This window comes from Hyla sarda, chromosome 1 (genome assembly GCF_029499605.1).
Source record: "Hyla sarda isolate aHylSar1 chromosome 1, aHylSar1.hap1, whole genome shotgun sequence".
Classification (NCBI taxonomy): domain Eukaryota; kingdom Metazoa; phylum Chordata; class Amphibia; order Anura; family Hylidae; genus Hyla; species Hyla sarda.
The window spans coordinates 250865585-250879319 of NC_079189.1; the positions used below are offsets into that span (position 1 = coordinate 250865585).

Genomic DNA, 13735 nt, shown 5'->3' on the forward strand with positions numbered 1-13735 from the left:
AGGGAAAATGGCTATGCATTCTATGACCTGTTGTGCTGTTCAAGCCTCCTTTTCAAATACAAGCATCATTTAAAGGGGTACTCCGCCCCTAGACATCTTATCCCCTATCCAAAGGATAGGGGATAAGATGTCAGTACGCCGCGGTCCCGCTGCTAGGGACCCCGGGGATCGGGGCGAGAGCGAGTTCGCTCTGTGCGTAATGACGGGCAATACGGGGGACGGAGCAGCGTGACGTCATGGCGCCGCCCCTCGTGACATCACGGCCCGTCCCCTTAATGCAAGTCTATGGGAGGGGGCGTGATGACCGCCACGCCCCCTCCCATAGACTTGTATTGAAAGGGGCGGACCGTGACGTCACGAGGGGCGGAGCCATGACGTAACGATGCTCCGGCCCCTGTACTGCCCATCATTACGTGCAGAGCGAACTCGCTCTGTGCTGTAATGATAGTGCGGTGCCGTAGCGGGGATCCCAGGGGTTCCCAGCAGCGGCACCGTGGCGATCTGACATCTTATCCCCTATCCTTTGGATAGGGGATAAGATGTCTAGGAGCGGAGTACCCCTTTAAGAAACATGAGTGCTTATAAAAAAAACTTTATTTTTACTATAAATGATTGTCTCTTGAACTTTTTTTTTTGCAAACATTGGGGTTTATTTACTAAGAGTGGAGTGTAGGTTTCTTTGTGCGTTTTGATTTCAGACTGGTATTTTCCCAAGGAATTTACTAAGGTTTCCCTACATTTTGCACTTTCCCTATGTTTTGCTTTTTTACAACTGTTCTGATCTGTCGGGTTTTCCTCAGCTCAAATCCACCACATTTTCTGTGGAAACCTTAGTAAATATGTTGTTTTTTTTTTTTTTCAAAATGGTTGGGACCACGCCCACTTTACCCCGTGGCCACGCCTCTTTTTCAGATTTTTCTTGTAAAATGGAGGGTTTTGGTTTCTTTGGTCGCAAATTGCGACACAATTTAGGCGCAAGACACCCAACAAAAAAGAGTCGGGATCACATTAGTAAATAAACCCCATTATCTCAATAAATATTTATAAGTATGATTTTATGGATCTTTAAGCTTTGTATTAGGGACTTATTGATCCTGCCCACTACATATGGGCACCATTTTTAAACCTACATAAACCCCATGGGGGAGATTTATCAAAGCTGTCTATGTCCCGCATCAATATAGACCAAACTACAGAGGGTTAGGCCGGTCTATTTATCAAATTTATGAAAAGTCACACAGCTCTTGATAAATTCTGTGCACAGACTTCGGGATCTATGCTTTAGACTGGTCAGCATGGTCTGACATTTTGGCGTACTTTCAGCCTATGCGACTTGTCGCTGAAAAGTCGCTTTTGATAAATTCAGCACCAATGCATTTCTCTGTCTAAAATAGACTAGAATGCGTCATGTTCTAAAAATCCTCTAAAGCAAAAGTCGCAGAAAAGTCACAAATATTTATACTGCGACTTTCTGTGCGACAAATTTAGACAAGAAAAACCAGTCTAAATTCTTTGATAAATCTCCCCCCATCTGTATTATATTTTTGTTACATCAATCTGAAGAAAGGGGATGTGATGCCCTGAAATGCATTATTGTAATGCATGTGTTCAGGAGTAAATGTTATTCTTCATTCACATATTTGGAAAACATTCATCCAAGTCCAAAGAACTTGTAAAAGGTAATTTTGCTACACCCTAAGATGTGAATTATCCATTAACTTCTATATAGATAGGTGATAAATGCATGGAGTGTTATGCAGTGTATAGATGTATGGCATAGGTCAAAATGCTGCAATTTTTTCAGGTATCAAATACATACATACATCATACATACATATAAGTGATGTAATGTTTGGGGGTTTTGAATTTACCAGGCATTGTTGTTTCCTTATTGCCGAGTCTTAAAGAAGTAGTCCAGTAGTGAACAAGTGGTGAACAACTTATCCCCTATCCTAAGGATAGGGGATAAGTTGCAGATCGCGGGGATCCGACCGCTGGGGCCCCCCACGATCTCCTGTACGGGGCCTTGACAGCCCGCGCGAAGGGGGCGTGTCGACCCCCGCACGAAGCGGCGGCCGACACGCCCCCTCAATACAACTCTATGGCAGAGCCAGAGTGCTGCCTTCGGCAATCTCCGGCTCTGCCATTGAGATGTATTGAGGGGGCGTGTCGGCCGCCGCTTCATGCGGAGGTCGACACCCGCTATCTGGCCGGAGAGCCTGGCCCCCATACAGAGAGATCGCAGGGGGCACCAGCGGTCGGACCCCCTGCGATCTCAAACTTATCCCCTATCCTTAGGATAGGGGATAAGTTGTTCACCACTGGACTACCCCTTTAAACATAGTACAATGAGTACCTTTGCAAATGTTCTTATGCTAGTGCCACAAGGAAGCTAATGAAAGAGCAATAATCATTGTAAAGTGGTCACAAAGTAAAAGGGGTACCAAATCAACTGGTACCAGAAAGTTAAACAGATTTGTAAATTACTTCTATTTAATAGTCTTAATCCTTCCAGTATTTATAAGCTGCTGTATGCTCCACAGGAAGTTCTTTTCTTTTTGAAGTTCGTTTCTGTCTGACCACAGTGCTCTCTGCTGACACCTCTGTCCGTATCAGAAACTGTCCAGAGCAGGAGAGGTTTGCTATGGGGATTTGCTCCTGCTCTGAACAGTTCCTGACATGGTCAGAGGTGTCAGCAGAGAGCACTGTGGTCAGACAGAAAATAAATTCAAAAAGAAAAGAACTTCCTGTGGAGCATACAGCAGCTGAAAAGTACAGGAAGGATTAAGATTATTAAATAGAAGTAATTTACAAATCTGTTTAACTTTCTGGCATACCCCTTTAAGGTGGCACACAAAGCTTACAAAGAGGCAAATGTACCCATGTAAGTGACAAAAATAATAATTTCACATCTAACATCTGCATTACTAAATTACTAAAGGTGGATGCTTTTGCGGGTCTAATAATTCATCATTTACAATAATACACCATGTGTTTTATTTCGCTACTGAATACAATTGTGTATATATATATATATATACTTATTTATTGTAGCCCTGAAGGCAGGAGATGGGGGTGAATACTTTATTAATGGCAAGCTTCCACCAGACACACCAAAGAAATTCGATGCAGCTGGGACCGTGTTCTACTATAGGAGACCTCAGGATGAACCAGAGTCACTTGAAGCTTTAGGGCCCACTAATGCAACGCTAGTTCTCATGGTAAGAAATTATTATTTGCTGTATCCAGACATAGGTGTCATTTGTGGGACAGGTTTTCTTTCTATATGTTCACTCCTGGCAAATTTATTGCATATGTTTTTGCTACTTTTCATTACATCTGAATGGGTTACTGCAAATTTGTTGTCTGCAATAAATATGCTGTGTGTGAGCATACACCGAAAAGTTACATAACAAAACATATATTAGCCACTCTTTAGACTTATAGTGTACCTGTCAGATCCAGCAAAAATGTTTTTTTTTTTTTAATATCGCACAGTACCTAATCCTGACCATGTACATCAAATTTTTATGTGTCTAGCACCTTTATTCATTTTTTTTATTACTTTTAATTTAGCTCATTAGTCTGAATTCCTCTCAAAGGGAGGGTGTGTGGCCTCACTGTTCAGGTCTCCGCCCCCTCCCTTAGTATGCTGTCTGCTCACATCTCCCCTAGCATTAGCAAAACAACAACTCCCAGTTTGTCCTCTCTGACAGTAGCGGGACACAAGCTGAGAGTGGGAGGATTTTTCCTCCAGCTCTGAGCCCTGTGCTCACAGCTGTCAATCAAGGAAGTGTGTCCATGACATAGGTGATGATGCATGGACACAGCAGGACTTGTATGTGTCCAAGCAGGCAGGAGGCAGTTGTTTGACTGGCTTTTTCTGTATGAAATACTGAAAATTTTCTAAAGAAAGCAATTGCAAAACCTATTAGTTATACATGCTTTACAACATATCAAAAGTTTTTGTATCTGACAGTGTCCATTTAAAATACCAGATAAACCATATTTCTTACAGGTTGTGATGAGAGAGGAGATGTCTGGTATTCGCTACAGGTTTAATGCCCCCATCAGTAAACATACACAGACTGGGTACAGCTGGCATCTCTCACCATGGACTAAGTGCTCCGCTCTATGTGCTGGAGGTATGCTAAAGAACAATCTCATATTAAGACAAGCCAAATGTACTAGTTTAATCAATATTAATCAATATTGCCAATATCATTTTCTCTTCAGGGGTGCAAATGCAGAACGTTGTTTGCAAAAGGCTGTCAGATGGATCTGCTGTGTCTGACGACATGTGTGACACCCAAGAGAAAATAAATGAAAAGCAACGTATGTGTAACACTGAGCCTTGTCCTCCTGAGTAAGTGAGGTTTTGTATCACTTTACTGTGCATTATGTATTTACACTATGACACTTGTTTATGAGCCTTTCTAGTTTATTAGGCTATGCGGATGTGTAAAAGGTTGGGGGGCATTAATTATGTCCAGAGGGTACAATTATGAAGCAATATTTACACCCTATTCTGTACTAAAGTCCCTGCCTACCTGATTATTTAATGAAAAGTACAAATGGTCAAACAAATAGTACCCCTATATTTTAGGAAACAGGGGGGAAGTGGGTAGCAAGAAAGTTAAAACAGTGTTAAAACGAGGGCTCCCAAGGCTGTAAAATAATATAAAACTCTATACATAGTACAGCTCTTAGTTTTTGCATTCAGTCATTAAAAATCTTTTGATTGTGTTTATTATTATCTTATATTGTGTCGCTAGACTTGGCACACTTTCCTCATATATATCTGACAGCTTTGTTTAAAAAATATGAAAATTTGCTTATCTGCTTGTTAGGTTGCATGGCCTCCATCTTTTGATGGATTAGAGAGTTAATCTCCACTGCCTTCTTTGAAGCAAGTCTGGATCCTACATCTTTAGTAAAATCTCAGTCCACTAGGTTGCTCTCTATTTCTGTGGAACAGATATGCAGTGCAGCATAGTGGTCAGCTCCCAACACTTTTATAAGTTTCTTCCATAAGATATCTTCAGATGAGAATTCCTTTGGGAGGTCAGTCCTTAGATCTGTGCAGGAGGTATCCCCCTAGGGCAGGGGTGTCCCATTGACTAGTTGGGCAAATTGTGTAACTTTCCCAATTCGGCTCCATTCAGCTTTCCCGACCATCTCCGCCCGCTGTTAACAAGCCGGAAGTGGCCAGAAAAAAGTTAGGAGATGTGACAACCCCTTTAATACTTCATAGAGGTCCTCTACAGAAATACAACGCATGTTAAAAAAAATTTAAGTGCCCCCAATGTAATGTGCCACTGTATCCCTAATGTAGTGTGCCCCGATGCTTCTAAACTGTGCCACCATGCCCCTAATGAAATGTGCCATCATGCTCCTAATGATCTGTGCCGCCATTTCCCTAATGAACTATGCCACCATGGCCCTAATATACTGTGGTAATATACTAGCTCCCCTTGCTGCTCCTGCGCCTCCTGTCCTGTCAGATGACTAGAAAAACCACCCATCTCCTGAAATCTAACCTGTGCTCCATTGTGCCCTCCCCCTCCTCCTCCCCTCGAGTTCAGCCCCCACAGGGCTCATGTGACCGTGAGATGTAGGCGCCACGTCTCCAGTGCCCTGACCAGCCATCGTTTCCAACACGTGTTGTAGTAAATGAAGCAGTGGAATGACATTGTTCACACCGTAATCCTGGTGACTGACTAATAGGTTGGCTTCCTCAAAGGGCCTGAGCAAACGGCAGGTGTCACGTATGAGCTGCCACTGGTTACACAGGGGAGTCCCCCTATCTGCTTGGATCATCAAGAAATCAGTGATGGCTTTTCTCTGTTCGTATAGTCGGTCCAACATATGGAGGGTGGAATTCCAACGTGTGGAAACGTCGCAAATCAGACTTTGTTTGGGGATGCCGTTCTGACGCTGCAGCTCAAGGAGGGTGTGCTTTGCAGTGTACGAGTGGCTGAAGTGCATGCAAAGTTTCATTCCCATTGTTAGGATGTCTTGCAGATGGGGGCATCACTTCAGGAACCACTTGAAAACCAAATTAAACACGTGTGCCATGCAGGGCGCATGTCTCAGGCTTCCTTGTCGCAGTGCAGAAAAAATTCACCATTGTTCCCATTTTCAGTTTTCGTGGAGTAAGCCATGATTCGATTTCTTGATGAATGACTTTTAGCAGTTCCTTTTCTGTGTGACTCCATTCGCCAAGGCAAACCATGTGAAGAACAGCGTGACACCGCCGTTCCCTGCACACATGGTATGCTGGAGGGGCACTGAGACTTGTCTGAGCAGTGGAGGGTGAAGACACGGTGGAGGATGAGGAGGCGGAGTCACACAGTTTCACAGGACCAACCTGAGAGTGTGGAGGTGGAAGCGGCGTGACCTGTCCAAGTTGCTTTTGTGACTGTGCAGGAACCACATTCACCCAGTGGGCCGTCAAGGACATGTATTGTCTCTGACCGTAGTTACAGCTCCACACGTCGGCGCTGCCGTGCACTTTGGTACACACCGACAGGCTCAAGGACTGGCCCACCTTCTGTTCCACAAAATTGTGCAGGGCTGGTACTGCCTTCTTTGCAAAGAAATGACGGCTTGGGACTCTCCCTGTTGGCTCGGCACAAGCCATCAGTTCTCTGAAAGGTGCAGAGTCCACCACTTGAAAAGGGAGGGACTTCAGCAAAAGCAACTTGGACAGGAGCGCGTTCAGCTTCTGTGCCGTTGGATGAGTGGATGCATACTGGTGTCTCTTGAACATGGCTTCGCTGATGGATTGCTGGTGGAATGACTGACTCGAAGTAGGAGGAGTAGGAGCATCTGGAGTGACAGAAGATTGGTATGACACACAACTCCCTTCGGCTGAGGTGGTGGAGCCTTGGCTGGCTGAAACAGGGAGCGGTGTGCCACTGGGTGATGCAGCAGGCTGGACCACCACATCGGAGCCACGGTTCCCCCTTTATGGTGACGCTGAAACATTGGCACCCTGGTCTTGCTTCCCCTTCTGCTGACACATCTTGCATGTGGCCAGGTTAGCATCCTCCGGATGCTTGATGAAAAACTGCCACACTGCCGAGTAGGTGATTTTCCCACCAACAGTCCACACTGATTGACTGCTACTGCCGCCAACTCCAGGAACCCCTGTTCCACTACCTCCCAGGAAGGTAGGCTCCGCGAAGCAAGTGGTCTACCCCGGTCATGTTTGGCTCCGGACTTTCCACTTCTGCTACCATGCTGACTGCCAACCATGCTACCACCTTGCTGGCTCAGCTGCTGCCTCACGGGCAACCTGCAACCCTCTTCTCCTGATGAAGCCCTTTATGCACCCGGCTCCCAAGTGTGATTGGCTTCATCATCATCAAGTTGTGTCTGCACATCATTGATTTCCTCCTCAGGTTCCTCAACAGTGTCTGCTTCAGAAGCCTTAACACTCGCAACACCACCTCCCACACCACTCTCTTCATCACTACTTGCCCACATAGCAGAGGAAGCAGCCAATGTCTCCTTCACTTCTTGGCTGGGCAGTAGCTGCTGACTGTCCTCTAGATCGTCCTCACTAAATAGTGGAGCTGAACCCACAGCATAAGATGCTTCTGTGGGGGAGGGAACAGCATAGGACAGAGGCAATGGGAGGACAGGGACTGCTCCTGGGCCATGCCAACTGAGGGTTGTGTTTGAGGAACCCATCGACTGTTGACTGGGGGTGTCACTTGTGATGAAGTGGATGACTGTGTTAACCTATCGATGATGGCAGATGGGTTGCTGGTCGAGACACCACCAGCTGATATCGGGAGCTCAGGCCTCTCGCTGCGACTCCTGCTGCCACTCGCCCCTAGTCTGCTGCGACCTCTGCCTGATGAATTTAGGCCTCTGAGACTCCTCTGTGCACGTCCTGGCACTTTTCTGCATGACTTACTTAGTTCATATATGAGGGGAGTACAATACGCTCCACTACTATTAAAACAGTATTTATCTACAACACAAGCAGGTGTGTACTTTTGGCTGGCCTTTCACAGTATCTAGGCCCTTAAGACTTTAACAGGAACAAAATGGTACACCACTTAGATGTACATATGTGGTACGCACTTATGAGGGGAGGACAATGCGCTCCAGTGTGCTTAAAACAGTATTTGTCTACAATATCAGCCGGTGTGTACTTTTGGCTTCCTTTCGCAGTATCTAGGCCCTTAAGACTTTAACAGGAACAAAATAGTACACCACTTCGATGTATGTATGTGGTATGCACTTATGAGGGGAGGACAATGCGCTCCAGTATGCTTAAAACAGTATTTGTCTACAACACCAGCAGGTGTGTACTTTTGGCTGGCCTTTCACAGTATCTAGGCCCCTTGAGACTTTAACAGAAACAAAATGGTACACCACTTAGATGTATGCACAGGTTACACTTAAAGAGGTATTCCAGGCCAAAACTTATTTTTTATATATCAACTGGCTCCGGAAAGTTAAACAGATTTGGAAATTACTTCTATTAAAAAATCTTAATCCTTCCAATAGTTATTAACTTCTGAAGTTGAGTTGCTGTTTTCTGTCTAACTGCTTTCTGATGACTCACGTCCCAGGAGCTGTGCAGCTCCTATGGGGATACTTTCCCATCATGCACAGCTCCCGGGACGTGACATCATCATTGAGCAGTTAGACAGAAAACTTCAGAAGCTAATAACTATTGGAAGGATTAAGTTTTTTTAATAGAAGTAATTTACAAATCTGTTAAACTTTCCGGAGCCAGATGATATATATAAAAAAAAGTTTTTGCCTGGAATACCCCTTTAATAGAGGACAATACGGTTTTAGTGCTCTGATCACCCTAACTGCAGCAGGTTAGGGTGAGCAGATCACTAAAAGCGTATTGTCCTTTATGAGGACTAATTTTTTGCACTGTGTTCTGAAGTTTTTATCGGTACCATATTTGTATTGATCGGACTTTTTGATCGCTTTTTATTTAATTTTTCATGATATAAAAAGTGACCAAAAATACACTATTTTGGACTTTGGTATTTTTTTGCCCATATGCCATTGACCATGCGGTTTAATTAACGATATGTTTTTATAGTTCGGACATTTCAGCATGTGGCGATACCACATATGTTATTTTTATTTTTATTTAAACAGTTTTTTTTTTTTTTATGGGAAAAGGGGGGTGATTCAAACTTTTATTAGGGAAGGGGTTAAATGACCTTTGTCAACTTTTTTTTTTTTCACTTTTTTTTTTGCAGTGTTATAGCTCCCATAGGGGGCTATAACATTGCACAAACTGACCTCTTACCCTGATCCCTGCAAAGCCATAGCTTTGCATGGATCAGCGAGATAGGGGCTCGATTGCTCAAGCCTGTAGCTCAGGCTTGGAGCAATCAAACGCCGATCAGATACGACGGAGCAAGGTAAGGCGCATCCTAGCTGATCAGGGCATCGCGATCATTTTTAGACACGGCGATCAACGATTGGTGCCACACGCTATTAGCCCAGGGTCCCGGCTATCGTTAGCAGCCGGGACCGACCAGGTGTGATATGGTGTCATCCTGAAGGAGTTAAAAGATGTGTTATGCCGTAAATAAAATGTACTATGTGATTGTTACCTAGAAGGTACCAGTGACCAGCTGACCCTAAAGATTACCAATGGGCTCCCTGCTAGTCTCCCTCATATAAGCCCTGGGTGGAGCTAGCTTCTTTCTCTTTTCTCTCTTGCTTCCTGCTGAGGTCCAGTAAAGTCATGGAGGCCTCAAGTGGAGGCCTCAAGTCAAGTCCTGCAGCCACAAGTCAAGTATAAGTAAGATAAAGTCACCGTCCTGTCAGTCACAAATCAGTGAAGTTAAGTCATCTGTCTACCAAGCGTGGCCTGCACTAAAGTCTCCCATAAAACTACAAGTCCTAGCAATCCTGCTAGGCCTCTGTGTCACTGGTCACCTCCTTGGGCCCTGGTTGTACTGCATAGACTGTTCCAACTGTCTACCCTCAGTAAAGCGACCATTGTCCGTAACTTGGCGTCAGTGTCGTTGTTGCCCCCGTGCCTAGCCCAAGATCCAGCAGTATACCTTCGGGTGGTTAAGGCCAAACCACGTCCTGGCGTCACGAACACAAGGGGTTAATACCATCTTCCCCTAGGCTAACAATATCTGCCCTGCACCTCATACCACGCCTTACCACACCACGTCTGAGTGGTGAATACTGGGCATCACCGCGATTGGTGATGTACGGCATTAGACATGGGTCCTGGTAGCCTTTGGAACCACCCGTCTATGATGCGGGGTCAGCCCTCGAGACTGCATCATTGCAGGGGAGCGGGCGCTGGGCATACAGGTATGCCCTGCGTCCTTAAGAGGTTAATAAACTTGCAACACTAATGGCATGCTACATCCTGAATTAACTAAATGTGACTGACTTGTTCAGCTTTTGGGGCCCCACTTTTAATTTTGCCCAGGGCCAGTCTAAAACCGGCCCTGCTTGAGGTGAATCACTGCTGTAAAAATGCTTTTCTGTGCAGCACACACTGCTGTCTGTCCCTCTCTCTCTCTGAAATAGAACGCTGATGTGATTGGCTGAAAGATGGCTGCCAATTATATAGGGCTGTGACATCACAGAGACAACACACTGCCTGGCTGCTGATAGGCTGCATGCTGCATGTGATTCAGGGTCATCCCGCCGACCTTGTTCCTACCTTCCCAGGATTCCTTGCCCCATGTCCTAACATGTGGATCCGCCATTTTAGATGCCCGGACCACACTAAATGGAGTTTAATTAAGTGATTTGCGTGATCGAATCGCAGAGATATTTGCATTCGTTGCGAATCAAATTTTTCCTGAAATTCGTAACGTATTCGGATTCGTCAGATTCGATTCGCTCATCCCTATTCATATACATAAAATAATATTGATCTGTTCATTAACCATCTTTGAGCAACTATTGAATTTGTACTTAGGCTCATGCACCCCCATGTGGCTTGTTGCAATAGAGACATGTTTTAAGAGTGTGTCCATTGTTTACCTTTACTAATAATGATTGCATCTACAATAGGTGGGCAATAGGTCCATGGTCTGAATGTAGTCGGAGCTGCAATTCCGGAGTGCGCACCCGCAGTGTGATCTGCCAACGGAAGGTATCATCAGGGGAGGAAAAATCTCTGGACGATAGTAACTGCCCATCACCTCGCCCCACTATGCTGGAACCCTGCAATACCAAATCATGCCCACCAGAGTGGGTCGCACTGGACTGGTCTGAGGTACCAAATGAACTTTGTATAAATGTTCAATAATTCCTTCTTTTTTTCTTTGAGGCTTCTACAATATAATTATCATATTAGACTCTATAAAGATTGTTTTCTTCATTAAAACGTACCTGTCAGATCCCACAAAAAAAAGAATAAATAAGTTACTCAGTACCTAATCCTGATCATATGCATATAGATTTTTGCCTCTATCACCTATATTTATTATAAAAATACCTCTTGGTTATTGTCCTAGTAGGTAAGAAGACCCCTAGTGGTGTTTTCTTTATTAAATATTCAAAAATTATTAACAACAACATTATTACAGAAGGTCTTTAATTTTTTTCAATTTCCCCAGTAACAACATATAAAAAGTTTTGGGATCTGACAGTGCCCACTTAAAGGAAAATTTCTGTACCTAGGAAAACAATGGCCCTGATTTACTACTGTAAACCCAACCTGTTTTGTCGGCACCTAAATTGGGTATAGCCGCCGGGAAAAGGGCATGTGTCCACCAAAAAGGGGTATGTTGCAACATTTTCCACAGTAAATGTGGTGCATTTGAGCTCTGGAAAACCCACAACTCAGAGCAGTTGTACATAAAGCAATACATTAGTAAATACCGGGGAAAAATACATTTTGGGTATCAAAACCCACAAAGAAAACTACACTCCAATCAGAGTTAATAACTTAAAAGGGTACCGTATATACTTGAGTATAAGCCGACCCGAATATAGGCCAAGGCACCTAATTATACCACAAAAAATGGGCAAAACCTATTAATTCGAGTATAAGTCTTGGGTGGAAAATGCAGCCATAGGTTGTATCAGGGCATTCTATGTGTTGCAGTTACTAACTAAAATGCCCAGCATGCCCTGATACAGCTGACTCAAACGGAATCAGGGCATTCTGGTCATTGTGATTACTAACTGCAACACCCAACATGCCCTGATACAGCCTATGGCTCTGCAGCTGACTCAAAACTACATCTCCCAGCATGTTGCACTATATAGTATTACAGATGAGGTTATGGTGCAACATGCTCGGAGTTGTAGTTTTTGGTCACCTGCAGAGCTATAGGCTGTATCAGGGCATGCTGGGCATTTTAGTTACTAACTACAATGCCCAGCATGCCCTGATACAGCCTATGCAGCTGGCTCAAACCTAAAACTAATGTTGTACCATATTAATATTTTTAAATCAAACATTTTCAGAAGACATGTCACCCCCTTACTTATAAAATGGAACTGTGTGGTGGCTGCAGCAGCCTGGAACTCTGCCACGCTGCTCTCCGTGGGGCTCGTGAGTCATGATGTCACTGACGTCTTCCTGTCTGGTAACAGACGTGCCTGTGAGCGGCACGCACATCTTTTACCAGTAGGCCCTGCACAATGCATGAAGGGGACAAGCAAGTAACTGGGGGGTGTTTATGGACCTACACAATCACCAGATCTATTGCTGTGTCTCACCGCTGCTGGCAAACAGCAGCACTCTAGTACAAGCCAAGGGGGCCTTTTCAGCATAAAAAAATTGCTGAAAAACTCTGTTTATATGCAAGTATATGCAGTATTTCAGGGAGATAACGTATGTAGTTAAGTAAGTCCCATAGGCTTTTTTAAAGAAATGGGAAAAAAATAATCTGTAGGCCCTAACCCAAAAAAAAAAATATACAAATTTGTTTCTTGAGAACAGGGACCTTAATCTCCTGTGGGAATAGAACTGTGGGCAGCAAATGCCCAAGGCCACAATATTTACTGTCTATGAAGGAGCCAGAGATGCCCAAGTACAGCACTTAGCTACCTCTGACGCTCCCATAGACAATGAACAGTACAGCAGCATGCATAATTCGCTGCTCACTTCTCAGGTGTAACGCAAGTCTCTGACCTTAGGGGTCCCAGTGGGTGGACCCACCCCTCCCACTTCCAAGCTGACACTTATCCCTTTTCCTGCCATTTGACATTTGGTGATATTACTGAACTACTGATGTAAATGAATGGAACAAATACAGATATGTAAATTAAAACTGTACATGCATTTTTTAATTCAAATCATTGACCATTATGGGCTAAAACAGTACCAATAGGGTATAACCAGAACATGAATTACTTGAACAGATAAAATAAGTGTGTTTTAGTCATTGGTCAAAAGGATTTCAGAGAGTGGCTAAATATTTTTCATGAACAGTCTTTTTCCCTGTAGTGTACTCCGAGCTGCGGACCTGGTTATCGACATAGAGTTGTCCTTTGTAAATCAGGGGACAATGAAAACACGCTGCCACCCTCTCAATGCCAAGCAAAAGAGAGGCCTGCAACTAGTATGAGGTGTACACTGCAACGTTGTCCCCCACCTCGATGGGTGACAGGTGAATGGGCTGAGGTATGAATCAAACAATCTTAAAGGAGTACTCTGGTGCACACTTTTTTCATGTTATCCCGTCCGGGCTGCAAAATAAAAGAAAACGCACTTTATCTTACCTGCCAACGAGCCCCCAGAGCTCCGGTACAG

General features: G+C 44.3%; 1 protein-coding gene across 1 annotated transcript in view; it reads left to right on the plus strand.

The window, feature by feature from the left end:
* ADAMTS10 (ADAM metallopeptidase with thrombospondin type 1 motif 10) overlaps positions 1 to 13735 on the plus strand; it is a 206800-nt gene that overhangs the window by 190859 nt on the left and 2206 nt on the right. The window contains exons 21-25 of the mRNA XM_056570437.1: positions 3055 to 3221; positions 4019 to 4145; positions 4237 to 4366; positions 11041 to 11245; positions 13430 to 13606. Of these exons, the coding sequence (XP_056426412.1) occupies positions 3055 to 3221; positions 4019 to 4145; positions 4237 to 4366; positions 11041 to 11245; positions 13430 to 13606 (806 nt within the window). The remainder of the gene's footprint in view (positions 1 to 3054; positions 3222 to 4018; positions 4146 to 4236; positions 4367 to 11040; positions 11246 to 13429; positions 13607 to 13735) is intronic.